General features: G+C 42.7%; 1 protein-coding gene across 2 annotated transcripts in view; it reads right to left on the bottom strand.

The window, feature by feature from the left end:
• Positions 1-617: 617 nt before the first annotated feature.
• Positions 618-25,032, bottom strand: part of tbc1d22a (TBC1 domain family, member 22a) — a 103,157-nt gene continuing 78,742 nt past the window's right edge. For both annotated transcript variants that reach the window (XM_076722538.1, XM_076722537.1), the window contains exons 13-14: positions 18,052-18,147; positions 618-884 (exon numbers count right to left, since the gene is read on the bottom strand). In XM_076722538.1, the coding sequence (XP_076578653.1) occupies positions 756-884; positions 18,052-18,147 (225 nt within the window). In that variant the 3' untranslated portion in view covers positions 618-755. The remainder of the gene's footprint in view (positions 885-18,051; positions 18,148-25,032) is intronic.

The raw sequence follows: 25,032 nt of genomic DNA, 5'->3' as shown, positions 1-25,032 counted from the left end.
CGTGCACAGACTGACAGTCCCTCTCTCTCTCTCTCTCTGCAAAATCCCAGTGTGTCTGACGGGAAACAAACTGTGTCTCTGCTGGCACAAAGCAGGAGAGGAAAGAAGAGCGGGAGATGTGGCGTTCCTTCAGGTTGAGTTGAGTTGTGACCAGGAGAGAGGGGGCTCAGATATGTCAACCGTCCCGCGCCGTGCCCTTTTGCCATCTTTCTTCGTCTTTGCAAATGTGTAAAAAAACAAAAAAAAGGTCATGTTTTTGCTTCCAGGAACAAAAAAGCAAAATATTGCCATGATATTGGAAATAACCATTAGGAGAAAAGAACATTTTTCTCAGCCAGACTGAGCCCCCCCCACCCCCCCGGCGGTGCTGAGCAACAGCTCATGGCCCTGCATCAGCCTGAGGTCGTACTCTGAGGCGCTGGCTTGAGCGAATCCAACTCCAACAAAAAAGTCTGAGCTGATCAGAGAAAAATAAGAATAAAAAAAAAGGCTCCACATCAACATGTTAGAATGCTACACAGCACGTCCTCTCAGTCATTGGTTGATTCAAATCTCTTAATAGCTGAAAGGCCCATTGGGCGATATGGGAGAGGGGGGTTAAGAAAAGGGGAGGTCCTTCCACGGAGGAATAGAGGCCTCCAAGTTCAGTCGATGACTGCAGGGCAGGAAAGGAGGAATAAGAGCAGGAGGAGCAGGAGGAGGAGGAGGAGGAGGAGGAGGAGGAGGAGGGAGGCGGCTGCACAGAGCCACGCTTATCATCTCTTGTAGTGGTTGGGCGCGTCCGCAAAGGCAAACTTCAACCTGTAGGCTTCAGCCAGCAGTACGCTCACTTCCTCGTTGCCCCAGTGCATTGTGGGAAGGTTTTGCAGGAGGATCATCAAACCCTGTTGGGGGGAAAAAAGAAAAAACAGATGTTTTAGACAAAAGCACATGAGGGCTGGAGAATTTGTTCAAATGGCAAAATGTATCCAGAGAGAGAAAGCATGTTCATATCAGGTATGAATGGTAGTTTAAAAAAAAAACAAAAAACTACATAACCCAAAGCTCTGCAAACATATCCAAATGCAAAATATCAACACAAGCTGTCGTTGAGTTTGGGATCCCACAAAGTACAGCCTTCGGTGCCTGGTAAGTACAAGTGTAATGCTAGTGTAGCGGACAGGCAAAGTTCCACTTGTTTTCTTCCTCTTCCTGTGTGTTTGAGCGTGACACAGATGTTATTAACTCAGTCAAAGTGGTTTAATAACAGCTGTGAGGGAGGAGGAGAGACAAAAAAAAAAAAGATAAAGGAGCCGAGCGTGGGAGGGAGAAAAAAGAAAATCAGGAAGGAAGGAAAGAAAGAAGAAAGTGTCAAGTACAATTCAGTGGAATTCAAGCCTCTCCCCAGATTCCTGTTCTGTACATTACTATGTAAGTAAGGAGACAAGCAGCAACACACACCCTCACACACACATACACGGGTTCAATCTCACAGACTAATGCCTCTCTCTCAAAGGGGAATGAGACTGGTTAGCAGTGAGACAGACTGTGTGTGTGTGTGTGTGTGTGTGTGTGTGTGTGTGTTTACGTGCACACTATGGATCAGCGTCCCGGGAGCTTTCATCATCGAGGCTGAAATCATTGCCGTGACAACAGGGTTTACAACCAATCATGGTGTTGATAATCACATCGGAGGACAAATCACGTCGGGTCTTCTGGTGTCTACACTCATCTGACTCCAGAGCAGTTTGCCGCCGTCTGAGAGGATGTGACCGTGTTACAAAAAGTATTTTAACGCCGCTTTAAGTATTTGAATGTAATTGTGATGAACCGTGTGTCAGAGTGCTTCCCCATTTTTATGCACATCACACCGAAGCTTTCTACAACTGCTGAGAAAGTCAAACTACACAAAAACTTTAAGTGGCTATACTCACAACAGCGGGCACTTTGTATTATTTTACCCTCCTACGTATTAAATTTAAGGTGTTTGGCTCCATTAATTTTTTTTTTCCTTCCACGTTTTTAATGAGCCGGTGAGACGACCCTGATGACTTTTCAACAAAAAAGCATTTGTATTCTGAGGGAGGGTGGAAAAGTACAAGTTTTCTTCAACTAATTAAGCTGGAAGCTGCCATCTTAGCCAGATTTTACAGATAAGGCTGCAGCTGTGCTTCACCTCAGCCTTCTGAGTAACGTAAAGGTGAAAAAGTGCATTAACGTAGTGCTTTTTTTTTTTTTAATCTTACTGACCACTTAAAGCGCCTTACAACACGAGCAGCAGTCACCCAATCACACGCACACATTCATGTCCTGGTAGCAGAGGCAACCATACAATGTACCACCTGCTCATCCTCAGCAATAACACTCACACACCGATGACGCAGCGTCTGTAAAAACAGCTGAATCTCCACTTGGACATATTTCTCATTTGTTGTTTCTCTTTGCTTAAATGTAAGAGTAGACTGTGATTATTTTGTTGACTGACTTTCGTGAGCCTCGGGCCATCGAAATGTGTCAAAAACCCCGCTGGCGTATTTCAAAAATTCACGGGCAGGGAGCGAGCAAAGCTAAAAATGCTAACAGAATTGGCCTCCAGTGTCGTCAAACATAAAAACAGGAGTGCGTTCAAGAGCCTCCGAAATGCTGCTCAGCATCACACTCATCAAAATCCAGTTGCTTGTTAATTCAAGTTTCTTTTCTTTCTTTTTTTTTTACCCCCATAGAAGAGATGCTCCTTTGAGAAGAAGACCTGGACCTGGACTTTGAAAGGCTGACCTAATGACACCCTCCTTGGTTCAGAAAGACGCGCTTCTCTGAAGAATTTCCACTCTGAGGGATGGAGAGCGGAAGAAAGAGAGGTGGCAGCCTGATCAGGATTCAGCATGCCTTTCTCTCATCTGTATTCGACGAAGCGCCGCCATCAGCTCTCCCCTTTCATCACTCACCCTCTCTCCCATTCACACACGCGTACGCAATCCGACAATGTTGCTCACAGCTAAAGGACCGCATGCGAGCACGAGTGGGTTTGCGTGTTGCAAATGTGGGTTTACGTCGTGTCTGCTCACGTGAAAATGTTGGGGGGGATGTATTTATGCGAATGTGTGTGCATCCTAAGTATTCTGTGCATCACCGTCGAGCATCGAGATCCTGGATGCCTGGGGCTAGACACCATGTACCTCCCTTACTGTACTTCACTGCCCCAGGCTCTTCAGGAGAGAGGAAAGCTTCTCTATGGAATAACAACACTGTATCCCGGCTACACATGACTTGCAGTGTTTTTTTAATGAATTTTGGATGCTTGACATCAGTGAATAGATTTACTAATCGAACCAGATGACTGAGAGGCTGCTGCTTGTTTTAAGTCAAGTTTTAGTTGACTAGAAGTCTTAATATCGTAATCTTAATTGAAGAAAAAATGGACTATTTTCATCTAGTTTTAGTCAATAAACTCTGTTGACATTTTAGTCTTTTGCAGTCATCACATCATATTGAATATCTACATCATTTTTGCCATTTACGCAAACTTATTTCAAAATTTTATTTACTTAATAAAACACCAACTTTATTTAATTTTATCCTTATCTGATGAAAAACGAAGGTTGACTGATCACAGCCTACACAAAATTTTACCGTCTCACTAGTTCTCATTAACCTGCCTCAGTTTCTTCATGGTGAAGCTCAATGTGTCTCTTGCTTATTTGGAAACATCTTAAATAACACAAGCTTCCATCCAGACTTCATACATATTATGTCCCCTTTGTAGCATATTTTGGCCTCCACAGAGATGGAGATGGATAAGTGGTAGGAGTGAAATTTACCATGTGCTACCGTATCTTTATAAATCAACAACAGGCACTAATTGCTATGCTACAGGAGAAGGACCAACCACCGTCTAATCAAGTGCTGCCTCGAGTGCTACAGCCGTTAGGCAACACACCCAAACAAACGACGTACACAGGAGCGCGCTCACGCATGCTCTGCCTCACAAGTACACACACACACACACACACAATGACAGAGGAGCTTCATTAAGAGCATATTTCTGTGTGGTAACCATCTGCTGGCTATCACTTCTGTTGGGCTAATGACTTTAATACGGTTTAATTGCATACATCTCGCTGTCAGGGTGGAACGCTGCACTCACTCCACTCCACACAGGTGGCAACACTCCACACTGAGAGGCCACAAGTGTCTGTGTGAATGAGTGTGTGCGTTTGCATGAGAAAGAAAAAAAAAAAGGAATCTGTGCAATCCATGGAAATCAATGTATGTTTATGACGCATTTGGGCGATGTGAGGCTGTGTATGCAATTAGGAACGAGAATGAGATGTAATTAAAGAGTATGTGGGGTGGTGTATGTAGATGTATGCGTGTTTGTCACAGTGTGTCTCTCTGTTATGGTAAGAAATCAGTGAGAGAGACGATACAGTACATTGAAGGTACAGGAAAGACAGAAAAAGGAGACCAAGATGTGTGTTTTGTGTGTGTGTGGTATTTATGTAGCTAGCCTTGTTGCATGTGTGTGTTTGTGATGGGTTGGGGGGGGGGGGTTGCTTGTGGTTATTCAGGCATGAGTATCCATTTATCCCACAACACTAACAAACACATTGATCCACCATTACTACATACAGTATGCTCCAAAAAAAAAAAAAAAAGGCATTTAGCTCTCCATCTCCTACGCTTGGCAAGGCTTAAAGTGGTTAATGGCTACTGATACTGAGGGGAAAGCAGATTGTCAATAGAGCCAGTGCAAAGGCTCTTTCTTCAAAAAGCAAATGGGATAACAAAGTGGTTACACAGACACGGCCAAGGCCATACAGCAGAATTTACTTGCGTACAGTTATTGATTTAACCTGCATCTGGCTGAGTTGAGCTCATTTAGTATACTCATCTGCACTTCACATATGGAAGCATAACAAATGCCAGACAGTCAGCTGAGGCAAAGCAGGGCTGATAAACATGATATGTAACATTCTAAAATGCGCTTTACCACAGAGGTTTAGATCAGCTCTCACTGAGCTGGATGACACTGCGTTATGCAAGCATGCGAGTTACGGATGGCTATTAGAAGAGCTGAAGCCTCAAATGGCGTCAGAGAGGAACACCACTTCAGATGCTATTAACACAGTGACTGGAGCTATTCGCAGTAATGGTGGCTTCCGCTGAACTCGCAAACTTTTGCAAGCGCACGCACGCACATAGGTAAAACACACAATTAAAACCCTTCCTGTGACCTAAATAGTCTGTTTGCCGGCAGAATGAGACGGTGTAAAGTGAAGTGAGTGCAACGAGTGTCCAAAGTCCTGCAAGGTGCCTCGCTGTCTTCCCTCCGGTGACAACTACAGCTCCCCGCAGCAAGCAGCGAAAGCCCTGGAGAAATTAACGGGGGAAGGGATGACAGGTGTTGATGCACACAAACATGCCAACAGGCACACGTTTGTGGCTAAATATGGCAATCATCTGTCGTAAGTGTTGTGTTTCTTTGACATGTATCATTCCACCTGCAGACTCCTTCAACGCGTCTACATGAACTCACACATAAAGATGAGGTCGTGCGCACACACAGTCACCGGCATGCACAAACACTCCAGGTTGCTGGTTGTGGTAATGGTGTTTTGCAGCACCCTGAGGTGTAATGGGCCTAGGCACTGCTCTGTCAGGGCCATTACCTTTCTGTAGTTCGTATAATTATACAAAATGGGCACTCTGGCAAACAGTGGGTGCTAATGTAGGAGTGCGGCACCGTAGCATGTGAAGGTAAGAGCTGACATAGGATGGCACAGCCAAGTTGTCTCGTAAAAGGGTTAGCGCGTAAAAAGAGCAGCAGATTAACACAGTGGCAGCGCTTAAAAAAGCCCCGCAGTCGAGGATAACACACCTTTGCTGCAGCTGCACAGCATGTGTTACAGTACACTGGCAGTAGGGGGCGCTCGGGTTACCCACAGCTTGTAGCCTGTAGGGTTTGGGGTTTGACGTCACTTCGCTGTGGTCACGATTTGGCGTGCTTACATGCTTTGACATCACCAATCACTGCAGGTTTGGACAGACTTTATAAAGTGGCGTGCCTACAGCTTTAGGTCCTACAAACTGTAGGCTCCAGGAAAAAAATGAAAAGTCATTCAAATTAAACCTATTTGTTCATTCATGAGAGAGATTAACAGCTGCCTGTAGGGAAAGTCTGAGGGGTCTGAGGAAAGCAGAGCCTTCTGCATTTTCACAGCAGCTTTCCTTTCTGATTCAATCGTTAATTCTATCGCTCCGACCTCATCTGATGCCAGTCAACATAAATAAAGGTTAATCACAACAGCTGTGCTGTGTCATCAGCTATTTTCACCAATAGCCACTGTTCTCAGGCAGCTGGATTTATGATTTGGTTGTTATCATTTTATGTTTGTTTGTTCGTTGTCAGGCAGTGGATCAAGTATGAAAAAGTGATGCAAGTGTGGCTTAAAACTACCTGATGACAGACAGCCATTTCCAAGCTGCTGCACTGTGAAAGAACAACAAGGATCGGGTCACTGTCGCTGTCCAAGGTGCTGAACCTGGCATGAAGAGCTGCTGTGCTACTGTGTCCTTTCTGCCTTGGTTCAGCACCTTGGACAGAGTCTGTCCAAAACTGGGAATCTGCAACCTTAATTTGGGGCTTTATGGGTGCAGGTCATTTTCTACATATTAAATACTGCACTGCATTGTTTACACATTCATACATATTTCATACAGCAGAGATGTGTTCCATTGTGCTATGAGTGGGCCTTTGGTGCAATGTTCTCACATTTGGCCGGGAAGCTCAGCTATCACACATCAGCTGTGCGCTGCTATGAATGACTGAATAGCATTTTGTACAATATTCTGTCGAATTTTGTACAATTTCCATAGAAATAATGTTGGTTTACAGCCTAGCATGAACAAAAGAGTAAACAAAAAAAAAAACAACAACATTTTTCATGCAACAGCGGCAGTGTAGAGATATGGGTCACCTGCAAAATGTTGCTGAAATAAAAAGTGTCTCCGCTCACTCGGTGCACTCACAGAGGGAAGGCGGAAGCACAGTTAGCGCTGAAATACGATGACACGTGCAATAAAAGACATGGTTTAAGGAAAATTAATATTTGAAGCTGGCAGTCTGTGCTTGCCTTCAGCATGTATTAATCCCCACTCTGCCATGTAAAACAGATCTATCGGTACAGTAGGAAACAATAATTCCAGCCTCTGCGTACAGTAACAGATTATGAGTACAAACAGTATAGAGTGCTTCCCCTGTAGGATATGAAATACAGTAAGCAGTTCAGAATTGATGCTGCTTTGGGACTCCTCACTGCATGTACATCCAGTCACGAGTCATCGTGTTTGTCAATGGGCATGTTGATAGAAATGATTACAGAGGTTTATATAGTGCTCACAGACCACAGAGAAGTCTAATCTCTAGCTTAGCTTAGCATAGATACTGGAAAGAGAGGGAAACAGCTAGCTGGTTCTGTGCAAAGTTAATTCAATGAAAATACCTAAGCTAAGCCTCCCAGCTGCTAGCTGTAGCTTCATATCTAGCATACAGACATGAGCGTGGTGGTGATCCTCTCATCTAACTCTCTATGACTCTCCATAATGTAGTACCACTCCTTTAAGAAATACAAAACTGAGACAGTTCAGTAGTTTTTGCCGTCTGGACATTTCACGCGGCCCTGAAAAGCACAAAAAAAAGAATGTGTAAATAAATCTGGCCAATTTTCTAATTTGACATTCATATATTTCAAATGTGCTTAATGTGCAGCAGATCAGCGTCAGTCCAAGACTGCATGAACCAAACTAATTCAGAGTCCTGCAACATCCCGTTATAAAAGGGAAATGATAACGAGACATGTGGGATGTGGGCACAACCTTCGTTAATTTAAATCCTGTGGAAGTGTGAATAAGATTAAAGCCTGGGAGAATAATGACAGACTGGTTGAGAGCTTTCAGTGCGCATGAAACCACAAGCGTGGGTGTTAGTGTTGAGGTTAACATTTGGATACTCCAACCCTGACTGACACCTCACGGAAATAAGTATTTTATTCCAAACTACAAAATAAAAAGGGTAAATAGATATTCTGTGAGAAAAAAAACTTGGATTTCTTTGCTCTCCACAGTTTGACGCTCACAGTCACCCATTCTGCAGCAGCCGACGCCTGCTCAATGACAAGTTCATAACCTCGGGAAAAATGCAGCCAGAAGCAATCTAAGTACTAAAACAGTTGTCTGTGCTTCCTCTGTGCACCGAAGCATTTACAGTGAAATTTCACTCTGCATGAGTAGTTTCACTTTGCAAGCACGTACAACTTCAAAGTTCAAGAGCGGTCGATACTCAACCATTCCTGCTTTGACCATTACCGCCCGAAATCTGCCAAATATTCTCGTTTTCACACCGTCTCAAACAAGTAAAACTACTTAAGGAATGCATGAGCCAATCTACTGCAATGAATTTCTGTTGTCTATCCACGGTTGTTGAATATCATGTAAAGTACTCCTCAAAATTGCCAATATGAACAGTTCAATGGGCAGTTCAGTACGAAGGGGCTCTATGAACTCTAACATGCTAAGTACTACAAAGGAAAATAGTGCCTTAGCAGTTAACTCCGGCCGTCACCCACTGCCAAGTTCAGAGAGGTTAATGCCACCCTCATCAACAGTTCACGATCCCTGAAAAAAACCCAGGAGCAGAAACGCCTCAGTTCTCGCTTTGACTACATATAAGAGCATTTAAATTTAAAATTCAATATTTATGTCTCAGTTCATGACCCAGCCCGTTCCAAAAAAATCTCCTTTCTTCTCTTTTTCTGAAAAATCTATTTCTCCCTCTCCTCCTTGTGCTGCTGCAGTCTGTTTATTCCTTACAAGCGGGTCGATATTACTGTTTATTTGGCATTTTTGTGTCTTAACTGAGTTGGGGGGGGGGGTAGTTGGCTTATGGGCTGACAGAGCAACTCCTGCTATTTCGTTATCTCAGGGCAAAAAAGCCATAAAACCCTGACTCTTCCTATCTTTTTTTCCTCTTTATTGTGGATAAACTTCAGCCAATGATTATGTGGGTAATGACAGACAGCGGGCTAATCATCCCGCACGCGATTGTTTTAAGCTGATAAATGCTTTTCGAAGACTCCTAAACTGATCAACAGAGCAACAACAGCTAATGCCCAAACACATATTTCTGTATGTCTACTCAATGGCATGTCATGACTGATCACTACAGCCTTTACAAGCAGCTTTGGTCATCAAAATCATGCACCACAATAATTCGGCACACGCACAAGTTAGCTTGAAAGCGAACTTTAGCTGTCAGTGATGGAGAGCATGTGGGTGGAAGGAGAACGGTGAAAGACGGATGTCACAGGAAAAGAGGCAGAATGGGGTGGAGGGCTCCATAATTACTTCCACCATATTAAGTCCGCTGCTTTCCTCTCATTTTTTTTCTCCTTTCCTATTGTTTTGGCACAAACAGATTCATATGCTACATTGGGCACAGCACTCAATCAACGGGGTGATTATTAAAAGTTGTTTACCGGGGGGTGGCCTTGTCTCACTTTCTAAACTATTGACTACGGTGCCATCCATCAGAGAAGCTGCAAGCCCCTGAGAGGGTCTGCTCGATACACGCCAAGTTTGGGAGGAAAGTTAGAGGGGAGAAAATGAGGAGGTCTTGTCATGATAAATGGGTGAAAACGATGGAATTAATCAGAGGAGGGATCCAGCTCCTTTGTGGAAATTGCAAGGCGGTGATCTTAATGGGGACTTACTATTGCTCAAGCGCACATATGCAGTGAAGACTCTCATCAGGGCCTCGACATACCAGAACAAACATGCACAGGCAGGCTCAAATTAGCAGCAATGAAACAATGAGTTTTAGCTTAGAATGTTCAGGTTTCATTGGTGAATACCTGAAGACTAAAAGGCTTTTCCAAAGCATCGCTGGCTAGACTCTCTGGGGCGATTCATGTCTTTCAACATATAAAAGGACAGAAAGACAAATCTGAATGTAGAACAGATTGGAGTAAATACAAACCAAAGTGTTATTTCCAGTAGAGGGCCCTATGGACTACATGATTTACAATACTGTGCAGCATTTGTGTTGGCAGAATAAAACATCTAGAGTGACCAGATGTCCCGATTAAATCGTGAGAGTTCCAATTTTCAAGCATTTGTCCTGGCGTCCTGACAGAGACACACTTTGTACTGATAATTAGACTGCATGAATTTTGTTTTTCCCTAAACAAACTTTTAAAAGACATCTTTGTGAAATGTGTCCCAAGTAAAAACAATGGCTTCATTAGGAGAATGGTTGAGGTAAAGTCGGAAAACACAGAAACTACTCTTTCTCTTTTGTTAACATACAGAACAGTGGCAGGGAAAGCACAAACATGAGGTTGTACCAAAGCCACAAACTAGTTAAATCACTGTTTAAAAAACAAGAAAGATAGAAAGAAACTCCTCATTGCTGTCGTGAAGAAAGCTGGCAGTGGTTTGCAGCTACAGCCTCCCAAAGAACATAAAGATTTATCCATAGGCAGATGGGTAGAGTTCAGACCCTGACACGCAATTAAAAGGACCCTTATTCTACCATATGGGCATAACATGAGGATATTTTTCTATTAACGTTATGTTGGAAAATAAGTTAACAGCGTGCAGTTGTTTCCCGTCATGTCTCGACAGAAAACAGATGGGCAAAACACAGCAGTGCAATTCACTGTATATATTGTATGTTTGCATTGGTAGTTTGGTTTTATTCTCTATTAGCGCTTTCAGTTTTACAAATCTTTGTCATTGTACGTGCAGATGCTGCAGTAACTAACTGATTTCATCACACACACACGCAGACAAAGTGTGCGAGTGTGCACTTGGAGGCTCTGTGTGTATTGTTCCTGCGGCTTCATATAAAATATACATAATCACTGTCCCACCACTCAAGAAAAATATAACCACAAGAACAGAACAAAAACAAAATAGCCCTTTAATCAAACTCAGGCTAACTGGCAAACATTTGCCAGAAAGTGGAACTGAGAACTTTTGGAGGCAGAATTTGAGATTTCCATCTTCTCTACAACATAAAAATGAATCCTAAACAAAGTTGTGCTCCCAGTCACGGTGATTGAAATAGTGCTGACATTTCCAGAACATGCTGGTTCCTCTGGAGTGCCCTCCTCTCCTTTATTGCCGCGGCAGCCTAACCCAAGGCGTTCTCCACACATAACTGATCTGAGGACAGACGCTGACATTTCCAAAGGTCCACAGTTTTTCACACACCATTAATTAAAGTGAAAACAAACCTTTGTCTCCCTCTTTCACTCTTCCACCTCTTACTTTCCCTCTTCACTACAGCTCTCATGCATGTCTTAGGCAAAACTGTAGTGACAGTGAGATTCCATTTACACACACCTAATAGCTTTGTATTCACATAAACGCTTGGCCTCACTTTAATGTTTACAACGGGGACTACTCACTTACTAATGAAATCTCAGGGATATGCTACTAGACGGCCCGGATCAAGAGGTTCCACTGATTGCCGTGAAAACAACACTCCTGGTTTTGTTTGCGAGTGGACACACGTGGGCATGCCCTTGTGAGTCTGTTGATTAACCTCAGTGCTGCTTGAGCTGAGACGTAACACATGAAAAAACCATAAAAAATATAATCCAATACCCGTGAACATGCTCAACACAAAGAAATCTTACATGTTAGGCTCTCTGTTTCTAACTATCTGTAACTCTTATTGGACATTTTAAGTGGAAATGACCAATTCATTGAGAAAACAGTGTGCATGGGCAGGTGGAATGTTAGGTATTATAGGAAAACATGCAGATTTATTATTGACATTTATAGGGGAGATATTTAAGTGAGCACCCAGCTGTTTCTTAAATCAACTTGTATTAAGGGGAAGAACTAATATACACAATCTGCATCTTAATTGTTATGATGCAAGAGCAGGCAACATGTACTATATGAAAATAGACTACGAGCATGAGATATGTAAGTGTAGACGGAGTCTTTCCTATGTGAGGGTCCTCCTCTGATAAAACATGTCAATAGAAGTTGTACACATCAATACAGACACGGTGCACAGAGAGAATATGGCGTGTGCACAGCACATATGGGCCTTTCAAAGCTCTGCAGGGACGTTCTGACTGTCAAGAGAAACAGCATTTCTGCTGCATGCGCACAAACACTGCCAACATCAAGGCATGAGAGCTGAACTGTATCATATACACTGAATAATGTGTGAAAATTGTACAGACCTTTTTTGAACAGATTGGAATTCAAAGGCTAGTTTATACAGGCAGAGACACGCCTCTGCTCAAGCACGAGGAAATATTGTAATTGTTACATATGAGTAAAATGAACTTAAGCTGTCATACCGGTCCATTCTCAAATTTCCAGGCTGAGGTACAGCTCCAGACTCAAGCAGCTCCACATATGCAGGTTTACAGACCAGAGTGCAGAGTGGCAGTTCTGCTTTGGCCCTGCTGGTGTCTGCATGTAGCACAGACTAATGGGAAATGGCGCTGACTGTGCTGGCCCTCCTAAAAACAGCACATACCTGCATAATATCTCCCCGCTTGGCCATTACTGTGCATTGTGGATGAGTGTCTAAAATAAATGTGTATGACAGGCGAATACGAATGTGTGGATAAAATGAGGGAGAATTGTTTGTGTGCATGTTCAGGTTGTTGTGTCTCTGAGCATATGGCTTTGAGTGACAGAGAAAATGCGTGAAAATGTGTGTGTGTGTGTGTGTGTGTGTGTGAGTGTGTTGGTGCATATGCTAACTTATCCATGCAGTCCAGGCTTGCGGTTAGCAGTAGTGTGCTAGCTGAGGTGGAACGGTGGAAGGCAGATTGCTTGGGGAGTGCCACACTCCTCCTGCTTTTCATTTAGCGGCTTAACCAATCCAATCCCACAACCAGGAGAGGAGATTCACAGTTACTCTCCTTACTAGGTCTGATAACAATGCATGAATTATCCTTTTTAAATTACTTTCTGCATGCAATTTTTAATTAAAACTATTAAAGTGAATCAATCATTCGTGTTCCCTCTTTGGACCCCAAGCATGTATCTTGCCAGCAGTCTGTCATACATGGCTGCTCCTCGCATTCTACATTTTACATCAAAGACAATTAGCTCACACTTTTTTTACTGTGAGTGACGACACTGCAGTCAAACTTAGAGAGTTATGTATGTTATGTTTGCATTTGTATCTTTTCAATATAATATCGACACAGCTTTGAGAAGTGGTGAAATCTGTCACAATGTGTTATGGATAGAAGAAACAAATGCAGCAACAGCAAAGCAAAAAAATCAATCAAAACAGTCATTTCCAGAAAACAATAAGCTGTTAATGTTATATTGTGGCTAACTAGCTGCTACAAGTCTAGTTAGCCTCCAGGCCTGAGGAAATTGAACTAGCGATTCAGTGTAATAATGAGTAGATTGATGAGAACAGGTTGGAAACCTTTATTATATTGCTGGAAGCGTGTGTCGTTTGAGTGGATGCATATTCGAGGCCGGACCGATTTCACACTTTGGATCGTGTTGCAAGCATGTTTTCCTTTTCACTTTCAAATTTGATGTTTAGCAGACTATGTTTACCATGTTAGTATGTTAACATAACACAAAGTGCAACTGAGGCTGGTGGGAATGTCATTAGTTTAGCAGGTATTTGGTCATAAGTGTTGGACAAATTAAACTGGACTAAATGACAGGTCAGGGTCATCCCCAGTGGGCTTTAATTCATCCTGTGGGAACCATGAATGTCTGTACAACATTTCCATATTTCACTAAAAAACACTTCCTCATGGTGGTCTGACATGAAAACTTGGGATCACTAAAGTTAGTAGGCTTCGTTCTCTGGGGTTCATGAATATTTGAAGACATTTTAGAGCAATCCATCTCTTTGTTGTTGAGATATTTCACTAAATGTCCACGTTGTGGTGGTTGTAGAGGACAAGTCAGGGAATCACCATGATCATCATCTGAGAACTACGAATATCTGAACAAATGTTGGGATATCAAACAGTGAGATCAATGTGCAGACTGGACCAAAGTAGTGAACCAAGTGACACGCAGCTTGGAGAAGAAAGGGAGGAAGAAAGGGAAGGAAGGTGGAAGAATAAGTGATACAGAGATACACAGTGAAAAGAAAGAAAGAAAGAAAAACAGTAAAATAAAACAAAAGATGAAACAGCAACAGAAATATAGGGGTGGCAGAAAATTAGCAAGACAGAGAAAGAGAGCGACACGGCAATGCAGAGAAAGAATTTAGGAGAAAGAAAGGCAGGCATGAGAGGAAAGGGATGCCGTGAGGGTTGCTGGGTAAAGCATGTGGAGATAAGAGCTGTTCAACAGGCCCTTAAGAACCTGGCAGGCCTACGTTTGAACTCTGAGGCTCAGTGGATCAGAGGCAGAAATCTCTTGGAATTAAACCACTAAAGCTGAGAAGAGAAGAAATCTTTACTTTTTTCTCTTTCCTCACTGACACTAATCTGTTTCAAAGAAAGTACTTAGTAAATTGTATTATATGAGGTTGGTCAATTTGTGAAAATGAACATTTTTCCTCTCAAAAGCACAAAACCGACAACACCAGCAAAATGTGCAGGAACATGCACATTCATTAAGAACTGCAGACAAGATTGGGTTTTCTAAATTTAAATTCAGAGCAAAATGTACAACATTTGAGCATAATTCCACATTTTTTACTAGAAATACATGAATATGAATCCAGTCTGTGACACAAACTGAGCCAGACAACATGCACACGCACACACAGTCGTGTTTCCATAATTTCTGGGGACATTAGCCTTACATTCATTTCCTGGAGACTTAATCCAACCATAACCATAACCACTACTTGTCTATCCTAACCCTTAACACCACCCTTAACCTAACCTTAACCCCTGGGACTTGCATTTTGTCCTGGAAAGGAAGGCGAGTCACAACAATGTGACTGTGTAAACAGATTTATGTCCCCGCAACATGAGTAATACATGGCCACACACACACACACACACACACACACACACACACACACACACACACACAAACAGGACATCTGTGTTCCATTAAACACAGACAACAGACTTCAGAAGACATAAACAAATAGGCGATGAGCTCATTTGCTGTATACTAGGCAGGGGAAAATGCCAGGATGACATTTGGCTGTGTCTGTTTATGTGTTGGTATGTGCTTTTCAATGTGTGTGTGTGTGTGCATGTGTGTGTGAGTGAGTGAATTAAAAGGTTTTTTGGGGGGCATGGAAGACAACGCTCTAGAGGATGAAAAAAGAAACTGTAGCATGACTGTTGATGATGATGGCATTAATGCCATTATCTTAAATTTATCAAGACTACAGGTAGAAGTCATTTCAACAGAGCTGAAGTCTGGAGTTTGGGAAATCTCCTGCATTCTGTGAGAAGTATATACTATTCCTACTGTATAAAATACTTCTTTATTTAAGAGTCTGGACTCCTGCACAAAAGCTTGGACTGTCTGTGGCGTGTGTGCCTGAGTACGTGTTGGAGAGAGCCACAGAGGACCTGGGTTCAATCTTTTGAACTTAGTCCAACAGTGAAGAAACATAACAAAACAAGACCAGAAGTCTTGAGCCATGCCGGCATGCTCACAGTGACACTGTTCACATGTTGATGCTAGGCAGGTAAAATTCACCATGTTCGTTTTGCATGTTAGCATGCGACCATTTGTGCGTCGTTTTGCCTTGTGCGTTCTTTTTTCTTTGTATGTTGTTTTCACTCTGTACTGTTTGTCACTGTGCTGTTATTTTGCTCCGACCTGCCGAGGGACTGCATGTGCGAATTAGCTCGACATAATAATCTGGTATGGTGCATCAAATGATGACAGTTTCGTTTCAGCTGTACACGGCTCTTTTAAATAAATGAATAAATACATTTTAGTCTGGATTCGCGGATGGACTGACACTGCCACCTCGAGAACAGGCAGGGAGGAGGAAATTATACCTGCATAGATTAAAGGTGTTTTGTTTTGTTTTTCCGAATGATGAATATTTCCATTTTTTAAACACGACACACATTTTAGTGAGGCTGTTCTCCAACCATCTTAAGGTCATTCTGACAGGGAATCCAACAAAAAGTGGCAATCTTGTTTGAGCATGAACTCGAGTGTGAGAATAAGGGGAAAGTGGAGGGAGGGTAAGAAGAGTACGAAGGAAGATGGGTCAGTTGATGTCTCATCTTCAAACTCCACCAGCCTCCAGTGTCTCACTCAGTGGGTGAATCAGCTTTAATCAACTGGCCTCCATCTGAAGCACAGGTTCTTTAGAACTGGAACCCTCTGACTGCTAACGCTTCTGAAGACGCCTCCTGATTTATTACATGGTGGGAGAGGCATAAAAGATGGAGTGGCCCCCTTGTATTAGTTGTAATTGTATTGGTTTTGTCCCTCTTTTCTTCAATGTAAGCACCAGAGGGGAGCGTCAGCGAAGCTCAGATGTGCAGGACCTCTGAAGTGCAAAGAGCTATTTCTCATTCAAGTAAGGAATAATATAACTCGACGCGGCAGCAATTTTAATAAATAAAAACCAGCACAATGGCAACAGTGACAAGGCTCGCTACTGTGATCCGAGGTGTCATTCAGAGCAATTCTCGTTCTTTACTCACAGAGTGGGAAACTGCAATTTTGAGATTTACCGTGACATGTTTTGAGAATCTTATTAATTCTTACTAATCTCTCATTTTGAAAAAGCTTTGTTAACAGATGGCAGCGGAAGGAAACCCAACTACGTTTTCACTCAATACATTTGATCACCTGAGTAAAAACATACATTAAACACACTGTCAAGAAATCCTCACTGATCTGTGCCTCTGGGCATTTCTTATTGTTGTGTCCATTTCAAAGGGTAGTTTTGCCTTTCAGCCTCAAGCGAGTGCAAACTGCAGCCCAGTGCACAGGCTGCTTTAATTAATCATCTGTAACACTGTTCATAATAAAACTCTGTCTTTGGAATTATGACACAGGGGTATAATATTACATAAAAGTGCGCCACAACATAAATGTTCTCTCAATAAAACAACTTTTTTTTCCTTCCGTTGCTCTTAAGTTTAATCTGTTCTTACTTCTTCTACCTCTCATCCTACTGTCTCATTACCTCCCTCCATGCCTCCTCTTTTCCTCAAATGCTCATGAGGATGGATACTTTGCCCTTGGCGCACAACTTGGTACTCTGTACGGCAAGCCAGGAGAGAGTAAAACTATATGGAGCTGGGAGAAATGTGTGCTTGCATTTGTGTAAGGTAATAAGGATAATACAAATGGCCACGCAGTACATGTTTTACACATTATGGCCGGTGATGGTTAACTGAACTCAGTACAGCAGGTCCGTTTGGACAAATGTCTAATATCAGGTATTTTCCTTTCGTCTTCTATTGAAGCTTTTTAAAAAAATGTTTCTATTAGAGAGCAATGAAACGAAGAGAGACGTGAAAAAGAGCAGAGGAAACTGCACACGAGATGCAATGTGAACCACCGATGAAGAAACTTAAGAAATAATATGGATAAAAGAGCAGAGGAAGCGGAAGAAATGTGAAAGAACCAGAAAAGACAGACTGGAAAACTGCAGAAAAAAGTTAAAAAAAGAACGAGGAGCCAAAAAGCAGAGATGACGTTTGCATGTGATGATACTAGCCTATGTTGCTACTGTTAAGAAGCCAGGTCCCCCAGTGAGCTGGCAACCAAAGTCACCTTCTGGCAGCTGTCTACTGTCATCTACTAATGCACTCACAACAACTTTTGAACCTCACAGCTAATGACCAGGGAGGTAATGGAGAGGGATGTAGGCCATGAACAGCTCTACACCAGCAGTCTGGTGAACTCTTTAGATGTTTTTTGCACACGGCCGGGACCATCTGAGCTAATTTACCTCGATATTAAGCAATGTACAGTCTATCATCCTCAGCGTCACCAGCTGGGTATGAAAACAGGGAGTGTGTATGTCTTTATGTATGCGTGCATGCCGGTCTGTGTGTCTTAGCAGGAAGTAGGAAGCTTCATGGCGCCCCCTGTGTCCTGTGAGCGCATTACCTGAAAATCCCTCTCCTCTAGAATTTCTTTCCTCCACCTCACCAGGAAGGCGGCACAGACGTAGAGGTGGAAATGGGAGAAGCCCTCTGGTTCAGCCTGGTGAGAGAGAGATGACAGACGTTTAACACTTCGCACTCATAAAACAAATGATCACAGCTGTGTTATATTGTCGAAGGAGAAGCTTAAAGATGCGAGGAAAAGCATGCCGGTACACCTCAAATAGCTCATAGCTTCATTTTAAGAAAGATTTAGAAGCGTGTTTACATGATGCCGTATACACAAAAACAGGGAGAGGATGTAGGAAAGAGAAGAATGTAAAATCTGTCACAATCCAGAAATTTACATTTGCAGGGCGACAGATGAAGAGAGCTACAAATCCCCTCTTTTTCTGTTTCAGCCCCTTGTTACGTTTGGCAGCTGACTTTTTTTATGACTCTGCAATGAGCAGGGGAATTAAAGAAAGACAAAGGATGAGATGTTCCTTTTTCTATTCATTTTTTTTTCCCCTCCAGAGGCCCATCACTGAGAGGATAATTACCAGGGCCTTTGAATGCGAGAGAAATGGGAGCATGCGCCATCACAAAGGTGGGATACAGTATCCGAAGTGCATGTCTGGGGGTTTACTTACCCACACACTTTACTAATCTTAAAATTCACAAATAATAAAGTGCGGAATTGCACTCGTGAATCAGTTCCTCTACTGTATGAGCACTCCCTAACATGCAGATGTACTTGAGTGGAAGACACACATCTACACGCTCACATCTCTTAGCAAGAGCATGAATTCATGAATAATTCTGTAAGTGTGCTCTCTGATGTGTCTACAGTGATAGTACGTGGTGGTAAAGAAGCGGTGCGATGTTAATTGCACTACCCAGGCACCATTTGCAGTTTTGGGAAACGGACTCACACACAGCCTCTTTATTCTATATATCGTGCTGGAAGTCTCTTTGGCACAGGTGAGTTCATAAAGAGTCCACAGTGACACACATGTTCCAGTCATTCAGCCATGCTTATTACACTTTACCACTCATTTACAGGATTTCAATTAGATCGAGGGTGCGGCATTACTCATTTCCACTTTGTCTGAGTAACCGCTGCGAGTGTTGCTCTTTAACCACCGTCCTCATTTGTGTACAGCAGTGAGCCATAACTCTGCAGGAATGAACAGCGATTGCCTTTTCTGCTGTGACAATTGAATTTCCCTCCAGGAAAGCAGGAAGGAATGAACAGATGAATGCTGGATGCACAGATCTGAACACAAACACGGAGTGTGTGATGCAAAGAAAGTCAAAAAAACATACTCCGTTACTGCATTGTGGCTCGCTCTTTCTAGACAGATTGCTCCCCCCTTTGCCGTTTTCTTTGTCTGCTGTTTGGGTTCCCTCTTACTTTACCTCCCACTTAGTTAAACCAATGCTCAGAGTTCCCACCTGAGTGTGTGTATGTGTGTTTGTGTATGACTGAGAGAGGAAAAATAGAGAGAGTATAGAGAGGAGTGTTTGTGAACAGCGAAGCGTAGCGTGATGTGAGTTGTAAACTGGCAGGTGATTGGCTTGTTGGTCTCACCTTGCAGCTCCAATCCAAACAATTGAAGCAAGCAAACACCCACTCTGGCTCTCTCACACACGCACAAACACAGACGAGGGAGCGTATGAGCGCCACACAGGAGCACAATGTTTATCAGTCGCCAAAGATTCGCACGTTTTCATTTTGTGTGTGTGAGGGTGTGTGTGAGTTCACTGAATGAACTCTTAGGGGCTGTGAAACTCTGAAATCATCAATCACCCCTCCATCTATCCTCAGCTCTCACCATCTCTTATCTCCTTCAGTCAATCGCCCACTCTTCCCTCTCTGTCGTTAATATGACTGCAAGGAATATTTAACAACTACATCAAAAACAGCTTCTGTTAACAAGGAATCTTGACATTTTGATTTGTCACCAGTCACTCAATCATCAGTTCATTGCCTCCATTGGCTGCAGCACTTTTTTAAATACGCAAGATCTTAAAAAAAAAAAAAAAAAACCCAACAGATAAAGCTATAGCAGATACACCCCGTTTTATTATGTCACGCTGAATTACAGACACAAAAATTGACTTGCACAAAGGCAAAGTGTTCACATGCCCTCGAGGAACATTGCTGCCAGAAAATCAGGCTGAATTATTTCAAAGAACAGTTCTACATTTTCCTAGCAGAGTTAGACGAGCAAATCGATACCACTCTCACGTCTTTGAGTTATGTATGACCCTAGAGCCAGGAAACGGTTAGCTTAGCATAGCAAGCTCTAAATACTAATTAAACAAACAAGATACAACGTGTGAACTTGTGATTTTTAAAGGTTCCGGAAAGGTGCATTTTTTTTTTTTTTTTCTTAGCATCGTAGCAAGGCAGGCTAAGGGTTTCCTCCTCACTGCAGTCTTTATGCTAAACTAAGCTAATCAATTCCTCGCTCTAGCACCATACTTAACAGTCAGATATGAGAGTATACAAAAGAAAACTTCAGGCACTCGTGTAGGAAAAATTGTTAACAGATTAATGATGACAGCAACAACTGTAATTTAAAAAAAAAAAAAAAAAGAAGATAAATGTTCCAGCATGAAGCTCTTGTTCTCCATTTCTACCTCCCGTCTCTCTCCCCCACGCTCGATCCCCTCCCTCCCTCCCTCCCTCCCTCCTGCCCGATCCAACCACCGCTGCTGCTTCAGCTCAAGGCTTTCTCATCATTATGATTTGTAAAATAAAGTTTGTCATGGGAGCCAAGGTGACTCCGTCAAACTTGTCTCTACCTCTTCTCCTCCTCCATTGTTATGCTTGGTCCTCCACCCCCCTTGTGTCAGGGCAGCCATATTGGCTGAGACAGGCGAGACTCTGACTGACAAGCACTGCTGATCAAAGAAGGGAGAAAGTGAGGAGGTGGGAGGGAGCGGTGAAGGAGAAAGGGTGATAGGGGGTACGGGGAGAGGAGTCAACAGGGAGGGGGAGGGGGAACATGCATGAGAGATGGAGAGGCTGGGAGGCTAAAGGTAAACAGAGGAGGAACAGGGAACGTGGAAAACAGAGTGAGAGTGAGGAGAAGAACTGCAATGTCACAGTGTCTTTAAAGTGCTGCGCTGGCTGTCTGACTAGTCTCATCCCTCCAAAACAAACCGGCCTGACGCGGGACTAACTCGATACCCTGATGAACACACTCCTGACAAGGTGAAAAGGTGACGGTGCCGGGGAATGATGCAAGATGATAAACAAGCAGATTTAAAGCGGCGTAACAATTACACAGACAGAATATAATGAGCTGCCGCTTTTCCTGTGGCGGTTTCAAAAGGCGTTTCATGTTATATGTGTATGAACATGACTGTGGGAGTGATTGGTGATAGTTGACATAGCTGCTACAAGCATTCCTTTGGGTAATTCATCCCTAAGAGCGGGGACAGTGTGCACGGTGGAGCGTGCATGACCAGCAGGATACATTTAAACACCAGAAGACTGAAGATGGGGATGACAAGAGTCAGGTCATGATGAATCCATTTAAAAAAAGGAAGATGGGAGGCTTGTGGAGAGGGGGAAATTACCAAGTTTACATTTTAAATTAACCTCAGCATAGTTTCTGTCCATGTGTGTGCTTCTCCAATGTGATGTCTTGCTTTAGGCTACTTTTTAAATTGCCAAGCATTAAGGTTAATCAGAGGGTGGAAAAAAAAAACAAATTCATACAATGGCAATTCCCACTTTGCCATGGATTCAATCGACCATTCTACATTTAGCTGTGTGCTGAATGAAACAAAAGCCCTCACAGGTGTCTGTAACGCGTGGGTGAGTGCATACATAGGGTACATGAGAATGAGAATGTACAGCATGGATGTGAAATGGCAGCATTTGCTTTGCTGAAAAAAAAAACAACTATTTCCATCCTATCATTCATCTCTGGGGCATTAACACTGGAAAGAGTAATGGATCTGTTTCGTAGATACTTGAGGCCACGCAGCATTTTAAGTTTACAATTCATGTGCGTGTCATACTCGCAGTGTTTTCAAATATGTGATGGAAGAGGCACCCGGGAGGACCACTTCACATTGCGAGTAGGATCACTTGCAGGTAGCCTGTGCGGTCAGGTTCATGGAAAATCTCTTAGAAACAGGCATGAAAATCCTGCTACGGTACAAAGTCAGCGGTGAATATACAAAAAGCCGTCTTGCCAGGGACATTTATTCTTTTCTCAACATCCTAAAAAAAAAGTACATTTTGATCTGATTTCCTATTTCCTCCATTTCCTTTCACTTTATTGAAGCCATGCAGTTCACATTAAAAATAGGAAAGCACTGGAGTCTCTATGCACAGGCATGAAAGATATGAAGAGAAACACAGCATACAAAAAAATGTGCTTCCCAAAGAAAACTTCTCCCTCAGACAAGGTGAAGTTTAATGAAAGGAAAGGCACAGTTCTGAAAAATTAAACTGAGGCCAGAAGAGAACATATATTGAGATCAGCGGTGGCAAAAGTGTTCAGGTGCTTTACTGTAAAAGTACAGATGTAATACCAGCAAAACGTATTTTAAGTGTCAAGTGACTGACAGTCAAGTGCTATTCCAAGAGGTCACAAGCTTAAAAGATTGACAAACACTGGTTTAATCCGAAAAAATGCAATATATTCAATGTGACTATCATTTGTGTTTCAGTCCATTTTCACTTAACAGGTCATATTTGGCACCTCTGCTTAAGAAAGATTATTAAAAAAAGCTCATTTTCCATTGATTAACTCATTGCTTACTCATTTGAACTATGAAGGGTGCAACATTTGACAGTGAAATGTGAAATGCATGAAGCTAGAAGTTCAAAGCAGCATAAAATGGAAATACCTCAAAACTGTATAACACCTGAGTTAATGTACTTAGTTCCTTCCCACCACTGACTGAGGTAAAAGCTGTATTTCTGAGGCCATCAAGGCAACACACCAGAACCATGAAGCACGCCATGTGTATTGATTCATTTAGTCTGTGCTCTTTAATCTCCATTTTAGCTAATCTTCTGACCCTTGTTGCAGTAAATTACCACACTTTTCCACCAGGATTTGACACATTTGATCACATCTTACACAGGGGTTTTAAACATGGCCACTAACAACACTAAACAGCTCCCTGCCTGGTAAATTCAACCTTCCATATAGAAAACGACCATATTTCACAGCCCGAAAATGTCACGGTATCCCTTTAACAGCCATGCTAATGCTGCCACACTGAGCTACTTGCTAATTTCATGCTCCACGCAACAGGGATAATTTGGTCCCTGTCTGTCTGTTCGTCTGTCTGCCTGCCTGCCTGTCTGCCTGGCGGGGAGGAGAGGTGTGTGTGTTTCACTCTATATCACTGCTTTGTGTCTTTCTCTTTGTTTCTCTCTCTCTTCCTCTTCTTAAGATCAATAGTGACAAATTGAGAAATAGTGAAAAAGAGAAAATAGGCAGAACCAGACTGTGGGCAAAACAGAGCCCCCCCCCAAAAAAAGGGGACTGAAGAAAAGAAAGAGAAAAACAAAAGACAAATATCGGGAAGAGACTCCAGATAGAAAGGCAGAAAGAGAGGATGACAGAAATAGAGAGGAAGACAGAGCAAGTGCTGTCTTGTGCTGGCTCAGGCTACTGAACAGATGGCCACACCGCAGAGAGAAGACCACAGTGGAGACATTACAACACTCAGGTTAAAATCTCCCCTGGAACACACTTACACACACACTCACACACTCTCTCTATCACACGCGCGCACACACACAAAGGCTTAGCGACAAAGGGCAAGGTCTTTCTGTTTATTATCTGCATTTGTGAGAGCGCTAGACGCTGGGTTTTTTTGTCCAAACGAGGCCAACGTCTTTGTATTTTGTGGTGAATCATGGATGTGCTTTAAGTATATTTTCCTAGAAGCTGCATTAATATAGCTTACAAATCCAGTTTGTTTGAACCACTTGTCAAACACAAGGCCAGCAGGCCGAATCCAGCCCACCGCCTCATTTTCTGGTCCTGCTGCCATATAGACGTAGGGTGTCCATAACCTACATGCCTCAGATTCATCCCGATTATGTTACCCTTGCACTCATGCTGTCTGCTAGATGTCAGTATACGCTGGGTGGAATCTCAACATCACATAGCCAAATCCATAGTAGAAGGAACCTGCTTTTTATTATTTCTTTTTTTTTTTTCTTCTTTACCAAAAGCAGTGTAATCAAGGACGATTTCTGAATCATTTTCATCCTTTAGCACTGAGAAAGCTCCTGTGATTCAGAAGCACGGTCCCTTGAGCTTACGTTTGGAAAAACATTTGACGTCTTCAAGAACTCTGTAGAAAACATATGGTGGGAAATATTTTGTGGAGTATACCCAATGGATTTAAGAGCTCCAAATCACCACTTGGTTGTATGTTGTGGACTGTCTTTCATAAGAGTTATCTAAGTGCAACTGCAATGGAGAGGTTGGAGCAGAGAGGTAAAGGAAGGCTAAGTGGGGAAATTTGGAAGAAGTTTAGAGGAAAGACGATGAGTTGAGAGGAATGCTGAAGAAAAAAGTTTAAAAAAGGACAATAGAAGAGAGCAGAATAGATCAGACGACAACAGCACGGTGCTCGCTGTCAGCTCTACTGAAAGTTTCATGAGTGGAAATGGTCTAATATCCCTACCAGGGTAGGACTGGAGGTGAGGGACTGTGACAGAGCCTGCCAGAAAAGGTGTATGTGCGTGTCTGTGTGTTGTCTGAGAGGGGCGTGTGGGGGCTGCGATGCAAACGACATTGTAAAACATCAAATATTTAGAGGATGGATTACAAGTACAATGTGTACTTGGGTCGCTGTCAAGTCACAGCAAAGCAACAACACCGTTAAATCATTCATTCCTTGATTCTTTTTTTAGACTTGAAGTGGACGACGCACGTTTGAGTGCAGTCTGTGTTGTGTGCTTACAGGTATTTTGTCGAATAAAGAATTAAGGTAATCATGGACAATGCAT

This window comes from Chaetodon auriga, chromosome 22, assembly GCF_051107435.1.
Source record: "Chaetodon auriga isolate fChaAug3 chromosome 22, fChaAug3.hap1, whole genome shotgun sequence".
NCBI lineage: Eukaryota > Metazoa > Chordata > Actinopteri > Chaetodontiformes > Chaetodontidae > Chaetodon > Chaetodon auriga.
Note: the sequence above shows the minus strand (reverse complement) of the source record. Positions and strands in the feature narration are given on the sequence as shown.